General features: G+C 37.2%; 1 protein-coding gene across 5 annotated transcripts in view; it reads right to left on the reverse strand.

The window, feature by feature from the left end:
- The window catches only part of NMNAT3 (nicotinamide nucleotide adenylyltransferase 3), a 27879-nt gene that overhangs the window by 2630 nt on the left and 8414 nt on the right, over positions 1-16835 (reverse strand). For 2 of the 5 annotated variants that reach the window (XM_085298549.1, XM_085298550.1), the window contains exons 2-5: positions 16299-16411; positions 13990-14126; positions 5625-5808; positions 1346-1455 (exon numbers count right to left, since the gene is read on the reverse strand). In XM_085298549.1, the coding sequence (XP_085154675.1) occupies positions 1346-1455; positions 5625-5808; positions 13990-14098 (403 nt within the window). In that variant the 5' untranslated portion in view covers positions 14099-14126; positions 16299-16411. Of the gene's footprint in view, positions 1-1345; positions 1456-5624; positions 5809-13989; positions 14127-16298; positions 16422-16835 lie in introns of all 5 variants that reach the window. The other 3 variants (XM_085298551.1, XM_085298548.1, XM_085298552.1) reach the window with 2 other exon arrangements.

Genomic DNA, 16835 nt, shown 5'->3' on the forward strand with positions numbered 1-16835 from the left:
AATGCTCCACTGGATAGCATGCTAGTGCCCAAAGGAAGTGGGGGGGGACACTGTTCCACCCCTTCTTGGTGGGCCACGTGTTTAGTATATCCAAGTTCAAACCACTGCCCAGCTGGACAGAGTACAGAGGCAGAAAATGTAAGTAACAACAGTAAGCTCTACTATTCACACCAACAGACTGTTCTTTGGGGACAGCTGCCAGGCAGTAGAGCTGTAGAGTACAAAAAAAGAAAAAAGAAAAAAGAAAAGAAAGAAAGAAAAAAAAAAGAAAAAGAAAAAGAAAACCAATCAGTCCAGCCACTATGTTCCAGACAAGGAAACCAGCCCTCCATCTCAACCAATTTTTGCCTTTTGTTTATGACTTTAGAGAAAAACTGTGATGACTGATCTATTCTAAACTAAGAATCTTTATGGGAAAAAAGGACTAGTTTGCACTTTTGTGCAAACTTATTTGTTTTTACATAAAATGCAATAAAGCTTGAAATAACGACATAAAATAATAGCCAAAACAAAATTTTATACAATGGAAAATTAAAATAGTCTTAATTTTCACACTGTTTTTTCTGTATGCTATAATGAGGAAAATCTGGCTTGTCACTTACCAAGAATCACTAAATCCACATCAGACATAAAATTCAACTGCAGTCCAAATGCCTTATGATTTTTTTCCCCTACTATCTATAACGATTTAACAGCTTAACCTTTGGAAACCTTTGTTTAACTGTGAAAAGCTTGAATATATTATTCATGTTGAGTAGTGCTGCAAGCACTATAGAAAAAATGTAAAGTATCAGAAATCTAGCAGTATCCTAGAAAACCACAGAGCTAAGGAATATGATAAAACAGGAAATCCTAAGCTGAATGTGTTTTTAGAACATGCCCTGCTTTTAGTGTCAACAAAAGCTCTTTTATCCACATGTGCAATAAACATCAGTGCAGCAGCATCCCTGGTGAGGTATCCATGTACTTTGTTCACTGCCTAATATTAGAATAACAACCACAAGTAATCCCTATATTTTTCAATATTATTTATTAATATACTCTATGCTTTGCAAAATCAACAGGGCCACACCTTACATCTCTGACAAAGCTTCAGGAGATGCTCGTAAAACTAAGAATTAATACAACAATCTTCAAAATAAGTTTCCTGTCTGTGTGGGAGTTACTACAAGGTAACTGCGTCAGCAGTCATGCTGGCCTTTGGAATGGCTTGGTTTTGGCAGCAGGTCCAACTCTCACAACTTACCAGTTGCTGCTTCCAGTTTCCCACCAGTTAGTCTGAGCAGGTAAAGGTGTATTGTTTTCAGTGCTAAACAGAGATTGCTGTTTGCAGTTCTGAACCAACCTGTGTGCTGGGAAGAAAGGGAATCCTCTGGGGGTCTTTGTGTGGGCCACTTGTTTGCCATGAATTCCTTCCCGGACTGGAGCGATCTGAGTGATTCATTGTAATGGTGCCTGCATTTAAAATAAAGCTTCTGTGTGAAGTAATCCTCTCAGAGGTGCACAGAGGGATTGCCTGGCACTTTCAGCTTCAAGAACACAGTCTGCTTTTATGTACCTTGGGTTTTAATACAATTTGTTAGGATTTCACTATATCCATTCTATTAGAAGATTAGCATCAGTGTAGTTAACATTTTGCATAACTCACAAGCAATCTGTGTAACAGCATTCTGGTTTTGATTCCCTTTTGAAACTCTACCATTATGGCAACATTACATTTAAAGTATTATGGAGAGTTTTGCTTGTAACAGGATTTAACCACACTTCAGTCACTACATTTGATTAAATACATCTTGATTAAGCACAGCCCCTCAGACATGATGATGTTTCTGTAATGTGTGCTCTTTAAAACAGTTTTCAGAAGAAGACATTCCTGTTCTCTCTCATCCTTCTCTCCCCCCAAACATATTCCTTGAATTTTCCCCATTATCTTTTTCCCTTTCCTTTTAGTTAAAAGACCTCTAATGCTGAGAAATACACAATTTCCTCAAAATACACAATTTTCATAAGACTTCAGACACCCAGTATGTTTCTAATTTTACCGAGTTCAGATCCCTGTAGACAGGCAATGATCCTTTTGTCAGTTTTTCCAGTTGTATATTGCTTTCTTCTTTTGCTGCTCCTGATCACTGCTGCCTCACTCTAATACTGGTATTGCTACCTCACTCTCTCAAGGGCCCCTTCTTTGATCCTGAGGGCGTGTGGCTATCTTAGATCCATACAAATAAACTCTCTTTCTTCCAGATCAGCAGAGTCTTGCCTATTTAGAGCAGTCCCTGACTTATACCACCATCCTGATCCATCCTTGGGCATTGTCGGGGAGTATTAATTGACCCCAGCCAAAACCATTTCAGGAAGCGTGCTCCCAGTTAAGCAGGACCAGTAGTCACAGACAAGTACTCAAGCCCATGTCTCCATCTAGTACAGATATAGCCAAAGTGACAGGTCTTATATAACAGTATCAAAGCAAAGATTTTAAGTTACAAGGTAAAGCACTGCCCTTAACTCAGTCGGAATTCAGTGTGTGTACAAGCCATAAATAACTCTCTGAATGTCTGCCCTAAGGAATGAATTTACAGTTTAGTGATTTAAACATACACTGCTCAGATTACGCAAATACTTTGAGCCACAGTAAGTGGCACTGGTGCCCAGAATATACACCGAGACAGGCTGCACAGTTAACTCCAGAAATTTTTGATGCTTAGCCATTGGCTAAGGAAACTGTAGAGACAAGAGGTGAGAGACATATGACAGTAGACAGTAGGTATCGATGGCTTGGCCTGGGCCTTGCTACATTTATATTTTGAATCCTGCCTTGTTGTAAACAGGCTGATGCTATGTATAGTCGAGTACACTAACTTTATGTCATGGACTGACATTCATGGGCCTGGATTCAAAAATAAGAACTCTTGGCAGAGAGCTCACTGCAGGACTAATGTTACAAGTAATGGAAAATCTTAACTGCCAAAAGGTCTGTTCAATAGTCATTTTAAATGCTGGAGGATTTGGGCTATTTTAAAGAGACATCAAAAAGGACAAACAATCTGTCAGTTTATCAAGTGTTTTCTGAACTACATATGAAGCTTCCAGTAACTATGTAATTATATAAATAAGCACACTTCAGCAAAACTTGTTGGATAAGACAGATATTTGCCAATTCTAAATTAAATTCTAGTGTATCTGTACTGCAATCCAATCTAGGTTACACGAAGGGTGAATGTTTTTTGCTTACTGACAACATTGTCTTCTTGCCTAGAAAGAATTTTCAGGAATACTAACTGACTGGGAAATATCTCCATCACTTTTTCTCCTCATTTCTGAAAAAAGCCTTGGAATAGCCTTCAGAATTTCCATATTTACTTAAGGTAACAGGCAACTACTGTCATTGTCACAAATGAGGTACCAGCTCTGCTGCTTAAAATTCTTCTGTGTCATAACAATTTGGGACCTTTGGAAAAATCTACAGATTTTGATGGAATATGACAAGTTCATCACATTCAGGTGAAACCAGTACTGTAGGAAAAAGCCATTCATGTGTCCCTTCACAGGACACAATGTTCTAACACAGTTAAGTCTCCAATTCAAAATACTGATATGAAGAGACATTTATGAACAATAATGCTTTGGCCTTGCCTTATAGTAGCAAAGTCTCTTTCTGTTGATACTGAAATTTCCTAATTTAGGGGGCTTACACTGAAGGCAGCAATCAGCTTTTAGCTTCTCAACTGGGGGAAGAGTCTATAGACTAGATCTTCAGAAGTTATGAACGAGCACAGATCCACAGTGAACCATTGCCATTTACAGTAGGTAAGGCTCTAGCTCTAATGCCATCTCTTCTTTAATATTCAAGTGTGGCACTTGAAATGCAACTGAAATAACTGCCTGTGCTATTTCATTAAAATGGTGCTTCGCTATTCAAGGGACAAGGTTCAGCACTAGATGATGATACTGGTTCAGCTCATTAGCACAGGACATCATTTGAAAAAAAAATGTTCCTATTGTTCTTGCTTTAAGCTCATGTCTTTCCTTAACAGATATGCATTTTACCATTTTGGACTTCATTTATAAAACTAGAAGCTCACTTTCTAGTTAGATAGGAAGTTTGGCTGTTCATACTACATTGATACTATTTTCCATGAAAATATACATATAGGTTCTATTTACAGTACCTCTTAACCTAAAAGACTCCAGAGCGTATTTACAATTTACAGACCCAGTTTGCAGGTAGTTCTCACTTCATTTGGAACTGTACAAGATCAAAGACTTTTTAAGTAGAATCTGTAAGATTTGTGGCTGCTTCTCTAGAGGAAAACAGCTTTACAGGACTAAAGTCTGGGAGATTTACACAACTAATTCTGCAGGACAGATCTGGTGATTTCTCACACTGGAACATGCCAGTGCAAATCCATAAAAGAACAGAGAAGAGTTCCGGCAAGAGAGGCTAGCATTGCCCAGTCCTAGGGGGGCAAAGGAACAGAGCAAGAGGATGGCTATACCCACCCACTGAAGCAAAGAAAAGCTGTAGGAAAAGGCTCCACTAGCTGTTTTGTAAGCAAAGTATGCACAGTATTCCTATGTATGCTTTTTTAAAGTAACATCTATTTTCTTAATGGCTTTTGCATAGGAGCTTTCTGGGCAGTTCCTGGCAGGGTCATGTTGGAGCCTTAAGCTGCACAAGCAGCTGTTTTCATTTAGAAAGTACCCTAGAAAATGTGAGTAAGAAAGAGAAGCATTATATTTCTTACAGCACACTTGCTTTCTTGAAAGACTTCCATGAAAATACACTTTAGCAATGTCAATTGACTCCTTCTATAGCATCCGTATTTCCAGAGTGCTTAGCGCAAGAAGTTTGTGTTTTCATACTTTGCCCCATTTATTACTAAAACCAAGCATACAGGCAAATGGCACATTTCAAGGTGCTTAAATCAAATTAACAGGCCCTAAACAAAGACTGGTTTTGGCTTCTAGTGCAAAAACACACAAAACTCAACAATTTTGAATAAAACATCCGCAGTTATGGGCCTGGATTTAACAAGCCATGAGAGTTAATAAGAAATCTTTCAAAGTGTGAACAGATAAAACTACAAGCATAGCACATAATAACGAGAGTGAGAATATCTAATCTAGAAAAGGGATACTCCTGAAGAATAGCTTTGTTTGCAAACTTTGTTATTTTCTGATTAATATCTCTGTATTACCTGCTCAGGGACTTAAAAACTAGACAGATAACATGAGAGCAAAGAACTTTGCCACATAACTCTTCCAGTGGCTACAACAAGGCCTATTCTTGGCAAAAAGCTCTCCACATGGCATCTAATGATTTCAAAAGCACAAATACTGTTCTGTAGAGTATTGCATATGTTTGGGGAAAGCCTATCTGCTTTGCATTAGGAAATGAAAGACTCCAGGTGGGGAAATGTGGTTAGATAGTGTTTCTGAAGGAAAGTGACATGAATTTTCATTTTCCATAGATCTAATACTTTATCTCATAGCAAATGATGCCATGAACGGACATGTTCTGCTTTGCTTGGGTTTTTTACAGGAGTCAGTTCTGCACATTGATCTGGTAGCCTGACAGATTTCTGGCAATCATTAGCTTCATAAAGAAAAAAAAATGTAATTACCTTAATACTTTCACTGTCTCTGTCCATGTTTCCTGCTCACTTTCCCATGAATCAACTCGAATCCAGTCAGATGTCTCCAGTGCAAGTTTAGCCATTGCTACCCGGTGCTTGGCTGAAACCAAGCCTTTCTTTCTGTAGTCATTATTGACTGGAGACATTATGCCTTCAATCACCTGATACTTTCCTGTGTAAACAAAAAAGAAAATAATCATCTTAACAGACCTCTGGAGGTCATGTCGTTCAACCTCCTGCTCAAAGCATGGTTAACTTCCAAGTTATAGAAGGCCATGAACAATGAAGAATTGCTGGATACAATGAATTTTTTGTTATAATAATTGTTTCATACAGCTTTTAGATAGTCAGAATATTGAACATCTTAACTGACCACTGCTTTGTTCTTAAGCATCTGATGCTTGCTTTATCACAATCATTGTGCCTTCTCATTGTGTCCAGGAACTATAATGTGTTACTGGATCTGTGATTAATGTGAGTCAGGCAAATAGGAATATCCAAGAACAAAGATAGGGCTAATGTAGTTTAAAATGAACCTTACAACATTAAGGTCCAAATATGAACTTAGCAGCCATAAAACTCCCTTTCTAGCTCGTTGATCATGCTAATTAAATGTAAAAATATGCCCATATTTTTCTATTTCTGTAATGTAGTCATTAACACAACAAGGTCTTTTTGTTAGACTTTGAAGTTCTGTCTTTCAGTCAGGAAATAGAAATAGATAAAAATGTAACTATCATTTGAATAAATCAGCAGAGAAATAAAGCCCTGGTATGAGTTACATTCCTCAAAGAGGCAGAAACTGAGAGTTGAGAAAGGATGTTTTTAAAAAAGGAAATGAAACAGAATGATTTCTTATGTAACACATGCACTTTGTATAGCTATGGTAAATATGACACGAGCAGGAAAAGAATCCTCTTACTTTTTTCTAATTCAGTTGATTCAACAGAGAAATTCTGAGACTGGTGCAAGTTTTGTCTATTGCTTTGCAATGAAAATGTGATACTCATTGGCTCATAATTAATCTCTGATATTGGAATATGGCAAGAGTTTGGACTTAGACTCCTAAATCACCATTAAAATCCACTGGAATTTATAGGCCTGTTTCCTGTGAAAGGCTCACTCCAAAATATCTTCTATTTTAAAACATTCTCAGAATAGGCCAAACTGTCAATAAAGCAAGATAAAGTATTTCAGAGCTACGCAAAGATATGTATATATTTAAGTCCCTCTTTTGATCTGAAACTGAAATAACAGTCTGAAATTGAAATAACAGTCGCAAATAGAAGAATTTTTTTCAAGAAAAGCTCAAGAAACTTAGTTCTTCAAGGCTTAGATGTCTTCATACATTTTGGGGAGAAGTAAAAACCTGTAAAGACTTCAGATATTTATTTTGTACATGTTTGTTGGCCTTTTGTCTAACCCTTAAAATATTCTGGCGCTCTCCATTTTTTCACTCACTTTAAGTGAACTTGTTATCTTTGTTTTTCTAAGAAAGAGTAATTTTACTCTGCTATTGGATTGTTTTGATCTTTTTGTCTTACATGGTTAAGTTTTTCTATTGAATGGGTACAGGCCAACATTTTTAGAAGGCAGGCTATGAAAGTATGTGTAAAAATCCTTCAGGCCGTTGAGTGGCTTTGTTTTTCAAAATGTACCTGTCAACAGGAGCAAAAAATGTCCTCTTGTTATTAATCTAAGTGCTCTACAATCTACTTAGGATAACTAGATAGAAAACTAAATATAACAAAAATTACAAAACCAAATATCCTTCAAACATGATCAAATATTATTAAGGAAAACACGTTTAATATTCTATTATGAAATCACTGTAAATTGTCACAAATTGTAATGCTGAATTAGTTTAGTAATACAAAGACAATTTGTCAAGTACAAATTTCCTATCAAATTGTAATGTATTTCTTTGGGACTTTTAAAGATATAATTACTTTTAGTAGCATGTCAGGGATTTATTATTAGAAACTTTGAAGGAAATAGTCTACTATACAAAGAGTAAATAATAAAAGTAAATAGTCACTATGCAAAAAATAAAATAAATATTTCCATATATTTGACTCCACTGTTATTCATCCTCTCCTTAGTATCAGAGGAGAATCCACAACAGACTGGGAGGCTCTGCAGCTTGATGCTGTTGTCCTAGCCAGTGAGCAGGAACGAGCCCATCGCTTTTCTCCCTTCTGTTGTCTCCAGAGCAGGTTGGAATAGGACTTTTTCTCTGAGTGCTGCTTTATTTCACCCCTTTTCCAAGATGCTGCTAACTCCTGCGATTCCATCATGCAATTTTGTTACTGATTTCAAACAGTCACCCTTATATTGCTTTGTCTTTCTGTCATCTTTTAAGCTAAAGATTCATCTTCTCTCAGGTCAATCTTTTCTTTCGATTTTATTAAAGTTTGTCCTATATTTTAAAAATAAGTTGCTAAGATATACTATGAGATAATACTGTTCTAGCATAAACGAAGTTCCTAGAAACTTACTGCTGAACAGTACCTACAAAGAGAAGCGTCTTTCGCACTCCTGTGACAATTAGGATTAGACCTATTAGTTTATCCAGACTGATTTTCTATGCCAGTGTAACTACTCCAAATAATACCTTCCAGATACGACTTTAAATTTGCAGTACGTCACTATAAACAGGCAGTGCAAATGTATACTACCCACGTGTAATGGCATCACCAAAGGACATGTTTCGTGCTTAGTTTATTATGGGGAAAAATTTACTTCTGTTGAGATGGGTTCATATGACTGAAAGCAACAGATGAGCCAGTGTAATTATTTTAATGTAGTCTGGTACCTTCCTGTTAGACTGCGAAGCTTTGAAGATTTCATTGATGTAGGCTTACATAAAACTACTAGCGATTATACGCGAATCTCACATCTAGATTACAATGAAACACCTTATCATTCAGTATTTAGCTTTTCACAAGTAATTTTATAATAGAAAATCAGAATTAGACTTGCTGGTAACTTCTATGACATTAATTAAACATGACACCAACTCAGAGCCGGGGAATATGCACATTTTCCCTTTCTGTAGATATGGATGCTAGTTTAAACACCGTATAGCTGTCAGCCACAAAAATCATCTTTCCTTAAGCAAGACAACTGCTCTTTGCTCATCGCCCATCTGAGACTTTTGTTCTACGTATCCAAAATTTGTAGGCACGAGCCAAAGCAGATTCCCTGGGCTTTACGTTTCTTTCTGGAGACTGCCTCAGTTTCCCCTTCAGCGCTGGGCTAACGGTCGGCCTGTCGCTGCTCCCAGCAGCGCAGCGGGCAGGACGCAGCCCCAGCGGGCCAAGAGCTGCTGCTGCTCCTGGGTCACGCCGGCAGCGGGGGGAGCGCTGGGGGCGGCGCGGACCGGACCGGACCGGGGCTCCGCACAGCCTGCGCCTTCCCGGGCCACGCAGATCACTGCGCGCCGGTACGAACACTCACAGCACCCAGCATTGCAAAGGTCAGGTCTGGGGTTTTGAAGGTTTGCCCAGGAAGCAGCGTTTTCGCTACCTCATTTAGCCTGTTCACAGGGCGTGACGTCACCTACACATATAAATTTTAACAAAATGAGGCTGATGGTAAGAAATGTCAATTTGACTGCACAGTACATACACAACATCAAATACATAAAAAAAGAAACTCTCTTTGCTGAAGACTTAGTCCTCTTGTGTTACCAAAATGGCAGCTATATAAAAACACATAATAAAATGATATAAAGCTCCCTATCAGAAGTGAAGGGCAAAATGTCCACTAGAAAATAGTTACAGTCTCATATTTTAACCATCTAAGAGGCACACAGCAGCTTACGTAAAAAAAAAAAAAAAAAAAAAAAAATCATTTCTTCACTGAAACAACTACTGACATACTTGTTTTTCAGACTATGGTTAGTTAATTATATTATTGAATTTCTCTTACTAAGTCTTTATGTGTGACTACACATACATTAAAAATGACATTAAAAATTCTGTTTTAAAGTAATAGTAATGATTTGCCGTAAACCCACAAGAAATCAGCAGTGTTCTTCACTGAACTCTCAAACTATTAATATTAGGAAAATATATACAATGATTTTTCAGTGTTCTATTTAAATTAAAAGGTTACTCATATTTACAGCTTATACTTAACTGGTGGGCAGAGGGGTTATCTAACATCTTTGTCCAGATGCCGGGGCAGAGGGGAATTAAAAACAAACAAACAAACAAACCTCATCACAGCTATATACAAGTAATCTCAAATATTTGAGTTGTTCAAAAGTGCTTACAGATAAAATGCCAGAAGGATACCAGTCCTATGCTAACTTCCCGTGACATGCAGAGATTGCCAAGCATGAAAAAGGAAAAGAAAAATAGACAAGACTTTTTTGCTTTATGTTCAATCACCTTCTGTGAAGAGAATTTAACAGAAAGAAAAACAAAGGTGTAAACAATTTAGTGATCATTACGTTGAAAGTCAAAATAAACCACAAATACATCAGAGTAGTAATGGACAATCTTCTGGGATATCTCTTTACAGGATGGATGGCTTTACCTTCACCACTTCACAGAGTGCTTGAGAGATGCATTCAGTGAAATAGATGAGGTGTGCAGAGATTGTAGTGACAGATGCCATATAAGTACCTAGGCAAACATAAATCACATCCATCTGGTTGAGTGAACAACAGGGCCTGAAGATGCAGATTTACCTCTGTAGTCAGCCAGCCATCCTAAAATACACTGTGAGTTCAGAAACTTGCCTCCAACAGCTGGGCAACTGAGGATGCACAATGATCAGTCCTCAAATAAATGCCGCAGATCAAGTCTGTAATAAACTTTGCAGAGCAAGACCTCAAAATACCATTTTGCTTAAACAGAGTTCATCACATTTGAACAAAAATAAGGAAAGGCAGTATCTTGAGAGCTGTGAAAATTAGTATTTCCTCCAGAAAGGAAGGATAAAGCCACCATCTTGGGAGTAACAATATGATTAGTAAAGTATAGTAGCTCTATACATAGGACAGCCTATTCTGAAATGCCCTCCTTCATGCTGACTTTTCTGAGGAATGGTAGCAGGACTGAGAAACAACAGTTCTCCTCAGAGATGCTCCAGATGACTGGGGGTCCAAAGCCAAACACAAGGCATAACCCAAGCACCACTGCGAGCAGGGGACCCCCATCCCTTTATTTCAGTGAGGTTTAGATAAAGACAAAAAACTTGTAGAACAGAAAGACAGCTACTCTTTTTCCACTTAGAAAAGCATTCAGGAAAAGATCAGGAGCTAAACTGCATGCACCGGTAACAGTATCAGAGAAATGAGTTTTATAAAACAGAATGATTTTCTTTAGGGATGTGCTGTATGTTGAACTGCCTTAAGGTCTGCATTTTTGTTGCTTTGATTTGCACATCTGCCTGCGTGTGAACCACCTGCAAAGTATGCTCTGTAGCTTTAATTCTTTCTGGCTGCTAAGGCACACACACATCCCTCTTCATGCACCTTTCGAGGACAGAGCCTAGTACAATCAGTCAAATACTGCTCTGTTTAAGCAAGCGCTGCTTGCTTAAATGCTTGCCTGTAATGCAAACCAAGGATTTGTTTCCTACTCATTTTTTAGTTCAGCTAATTCTAACTAATGTGTGTCGATATTTTTTGTATAAGCAATGAGTAACTACTGCAGATCGGATCCTATTCCAATCACATATCTAGGTTGCTATACACACTACCCAGACACTAGGATCAAAGCTGGTGTGTGTATGTTTTTTGTTTTTTGTTTTGTTTTTTGTAGTTTTAAAATTTCAGTTATTAGAACTGCTGCAGGAAAACAAATTGATTTCTGTGCATTTATGCTGACTTGCTGCTGTTACGACCTGATCCTATCCTTTTCTTGAAATATCAGTGCATTTCAATCAGATGCAGCCCCTGAAGAGCATGCACCTCTAAATTCCTAAGTCTGCTTAGTGACTCCTTGGTCTTCTTGGCTGTGGGTGCTGCATCTGACACAATCAGTGCCTCACGTTTTCCCCACATTTTCATAAGCTAGTAACCCTTTTTCCTTCACCTCCCATTCCTGTCTGTGTCTGGTCATGGATACAAGAATCTCATCTTTCATTCCCCTTCCTTTGCCTGGTATCTCTTCTGATCTTGTCTGTAAACTTTGTGATGTTCTTACCCTCCACTGACAATACTTGGGAAACAAGGTTCTAAATATCTTAAAATAGGTTGACTCTAGTAGTGCTTTTTTGACTATATGGACAATTATGAGGAATATAGTCATAAATATGAGTGTCTGACATTAGGTATTAACAAACTGAAAAAGCATTGGTCACAGTCAGTACAAGTTTCAAGAAACACTTTTTAAACAAGGGATTGAATCAGAAATAAAATTCTAAGTATGTGTGAGGTTGTGGAAAGAGTCGTGTTCTTATGAGTAGAGTCAAAATTCAGATGAAGATAAACATCTTTAGAGTTATTCAATTATGTGTAGACATGCCTGTTGTATTTAGAAGGTAGTTTTACAAGATTTATCAACAGATATTAACAGAAAATGGATGAATTACTTGAAAGGTGGCATTGAGATTGCAGATGGTGCTTTATGTATACAGAAACTCAAAGAAATGCCCTATATAAAATTGGAACACATGAAAAATAAGATCGGGTGTTATTTGAAACTGAAACTGTGCAAAAAGTTGGCAGAAAGAACTACTGGAGATGTCAGTCAGGATACGTATTAGGGTAGTCATGTCATTCATAACAGTAAAACTTGACTGTGAAGACAACTGCAGTCAAGCCATTACACAACCAGTACATACTGCCTGATTTGTTTGAGCAGAAATTCTGAAGTAGCATCAGAAGTAAGAAGTTCTCACAGCCTAGAAAACATCACCCTTTACACTAGTTACTTTTCCGTGCACTCAGCATGCGTATTAGCTCCAGCATGATGCCCACATTTCTGACTGAGCAGGGAATCAAAACAGCCTGTGGCAGACCACTACATCCCTTTCAGAAACAAGCCTTTGCAGCATACAACCACTGTCCTGCAAACCCACCATCCACTTCCAGGCTGCTTCCCATTCTACCCCAGGACACCATGGGAGTGGTAACAGGACAAAAATCGTGAGAACCAATTAAGCTTTTGGGTGGGAATGATTTTACCATAAAAGGGGTATCCAGAATTGATGACATTCAAGTTTTGATCACCTTTACAACATGTTGCAAAACCCTTCCATTAGAGAAACTTTCCTTACCATGGCCAGAAATTCTCTCTCTTTCTGTGTGTGTGTGTGTGTGTGCGCGCGCGCGCACGCGTGCAAATATATATGTATGTGCTTTATACAAGCACACACAAATATATAAAAATTAAATCTGCATTTATAGTTACTTCAAGTGAAGCTACCTCTGCATAGGATGGGAAAAGCTTCCACAAGCTCATTGTGGTTTCTTGCTTTTGCAGATATACCAGGATAAGCATTAAGAAGCAGCAATGGTAACACTGTAGGAAGCCCAAACACAAATAAATTCTCCTCCTTTAGTGCATAAAGTACTTAAAAGAGTAAATCACATATTAAACTAAAAAGTCAAAAGGCAAGTCACATCCTGTCCAAAACTAAGCACTGATGATAGAGAGTTGCAATGCAGTGCGCAACTTTTCTTTCAGCCTTTCAAACTTTCAGTCCGAGTAAGGGCCAGTGTCTTGTTCCATAGGGGCTGTAACGGACCAGGGAATTAACTGTGATTCCCACAGACCCTGCTTCTCAGAAACTTTTCTGATTCTTGCTTCAGTTTCTGATGTTACCTGCCATTCTCCTTTGTTGCTGAGACTTTCTAGCTTGCTGACATCTAGGTCCTCCGACCTCCTTTTTTAGGAAATCATTCTGCTGAAGGAGGTAAGTTCTGTCCCCTAATAAAGGGGATAATGAATAACTGATGTTTCATCTTTTCTCTAGATTTACCTGGTAGTTGAAACTGCTAACTGTACCACTTGTTCATATTAAATTCCAACATTAACATAGAAGCATGAAATTGTAACATAACTGTTTCCTCCTAGTTTCAAAATTGTTAAGCATACTTTCATCACATTCAGCCTGTTCCACAAATACATCCTAAAACTGCTAATAAATTTTTTAAATTCAGTTGTATGAACATTCATTGTAATACCTCATTCATGTAATCAGTGAAAGAAAGAGGAAATGCTAGAATTTCTGTATTGAATATGGCATGAAAGCCTCATATTGAATTATCAATAAAAAATACTAAAATTAAGCAAGTAGCAAAGTGACAGTTGATCTATCCTGAATTGCAAAAATATTTCTTCCTTTTCACAGTAAAGGACAATGTTTATGGCCCAAACAACACTTTACTGACCTGTTTGGTGCAGGTGATCTCTAGCCAGCTCAAATAAACGCATATGCATATTTGTGATGGGGTTAAAGGAGCCACAAGCTAGAAGAATGACAGGTATCCTGCTCTTCATTCTGACATCAAAACATTAACACTCCACCCTATGGAAAGAAAGAATAAAAAAAGACAAACTTGATGAAGAGTAGTCTTCCCACTGTTCCTCAAAATAAATGGGACATTGTTTTCAGAATTGTGCACGTTTGGAACCCCAGTAAAGTGTCAAAATATGAGCATGCTGTATCATTGCTGCACATAGAAAGTACTAGCTCAGAAACACACGTGTGCTTTGGTATTAATGAGGAGAGCATTAGCTCCTTTAGAGTAAACTTGCTTTATGCTAACTATGAAGATACTCTATACTTATGCACATTTATTATATGCTCTTCATGTATTTATTCAGACCCTTTTTTTTGCATTACAATAACATTTCCTATTCACTAAACAATTCATTCTGTGATAATGACATATCAAATTGCATTTTGGATGGAAACCAGAATTCAAATAAAAACATAAAAACATTTTAAGATACATTTCCATTTGCTACCTACATTTACCTTTAATATTAGAGGGTAAAAAAAGTTATGAGAATGAATTCTGCACTTAAAATTGTTTATTGGCTAATAAAGAAAATATTACGCAGTTAATGAACCAAATTGATGGTTTTTGACCACCACATCTTCTAGAAACTCAAAAATAGTAAACCTCATCATCTTGCATCTAATTTTTTACTTAGCTTAAAAGAAACAGAAGTTTTCATATTCCTTTTCCAATTGATTTTAAATAAACAAATTTTTGCATTGATATATTTGAGTAAACTTTCAATGAAGAAAAATTATTTCTCCTCATGCAAATAGCTGTCATATTCACTGGTTCAGCAACATTTGTTCTGAGTGCTCCATAAATAGCTGATATTGTCAAATTCAGCTTCACAAAAATGAAAAAAAGCAAATATGTTCTATTCGAAAATTATATATAAATTAAATGGAGCTAGATTGTAGTAAGTTTATGTTCTGTTGATCTAAATCAAGAGGGTTTTAATTGCTTAAAAATATTACCTTTGTCCACAAATGCCCATAAATAATTCCTAAAGATTTTTTCCCTGTTCTTACTTAGAAAACTTCAGAAATAATAGTTAAAACAAAGTCAAGTCGATGTTTTATAGTTGCAAACTCTATTAGTTCACTTACAGAATTTACCTTAGCATCTGTAACTGAAGACTAGGATCTCTACTGTTTAACAACATTGTGTACCTAGCAACAGGTTTTAATAATTTCTCTTGTAAAATGCTGGCAGTTTGCAAACTTTCTACAGAGAAAATTATTTGGAGCATTCATGCTATCTATGCATGTATGCATGTTTGTCATCCAGTGATGAATATACATATTAAGATGCTTTTATGATTTTTTTCATTTCTTATCTCCCATCGTACTAAGGCAGAAGTAATAGGGGAGAAAAGACAGGGAGAGAGCCACTGAAAGTCAGCAGCAATTTTATGGTCGTACTATAGTACTTGTATACTTTACAGCAGTATCTCTCTGCTCTGGTTTACTATGCTTTTACAGACATTAACAAACTCATACATGAAGGTCGTATGTAAACTCTGTAGGTTCTTTCTTTGGAAAAGTCAAATTCAGCACAGAGTCTTCTTTAGTTTAATATCTGCGATTCTTTAAAGGTATCTTGATTTTATTAGGAAAGGTCTTTTGAGCTTGAAATAGGTAGCAAAACATTAGTATCTGTAATTAACTGAAAAAGAAATTGCTGCCAGGACATATAAGTGTTCTCCTACAGTCCCAAGCATCTGCTAGATGAATTCTGCTGCCTCGGTGCTGTACTCTAAATGATCAATCAATTAATTCCAGACAAAGAATTTCCTAGAAGCAGGAACTACTTAAGAGTAGTAACTGTAATAACATTGCTCAGCACCCAGCCCTGCAAACAGGCTTATACAACCTTATTTGACAACTTACAATCAACAACACATTCCTATAACCTTACCCAAAGACCAAGTAGTACTAATCAGCACCCCTCCCCTACATGTAGGTGTCTGTTCATTGGGGAAAACACCCACCTGTTGTTCCCTGTATTGCAGTTTCAGCAGCAGCACTAGCTCTCACGTCTTTTCGTTGATGGTTCTGGTATACTCTCTCTTTGGTTCTGGTTAAATGTGGTTTACATTTCAGTGCTTTCCTTTACCATCTTGAAAGATATAAACTGAATCTTTTGTTTTTCTTTAAAAAATCTTTTCATTTTTAGACTTCACTCATTCTCACCTGAGAAAGATGCCCTGGATGGTTTGATTGCAGCTCTTACTCATTTATACCTCAGAGACTGTAGGGGAAGGCTTCTAAATCCTGTAATTCTTAGTGATAGCCAGACAGTTCTGCTAATGGAAACTCAAAAAAAGGAAAAAAGAAAAAAGGAAAATTCAAACCAAAAATATACTAACATTAAACACACACACACACGTATAAATAGATATATAAATAAAAATTTAAAAAGCAGTGTTTTCATTCCCACAAACTTATTCAACAGCTCCAGTATAATTTCTAAGACTCCAAGACTTTCTAAGACTCTAAGACTTCAGCTGCTTTCTCTCTCCTTGATTGCCTATCCAAAATAGGTAAGATTTTCCATGCTGCTTAGAAGACTAGCAGGTTTAGATCACTTCAAACTGGAGAGGGTAGAAATATGCACCTCTAAGGCAGTTTTGTGTACCTCTCATTTTTGATTGAAAAGGAGTAGTCCTGGAAAAGGAGCCCAGCTGGACTAAACTCCAGATGATCTGTTCATTTTGATTCTGAGGCTCT

The sequence above is a fragment of the Rhea americana genome, unplaced genomic scaffold (genome assembly GCF_003343005.1).
Source record: "Rhea americana isolate MKP2758 unplaced genomic scaffold, rheAme1 scaffold_14, whole genome shotgun sequence".
NCBI lineage: Eukaryota > Metazoa > Chordata > Aves > Rheiformes > Rheidae > Rhea > Rhea americana.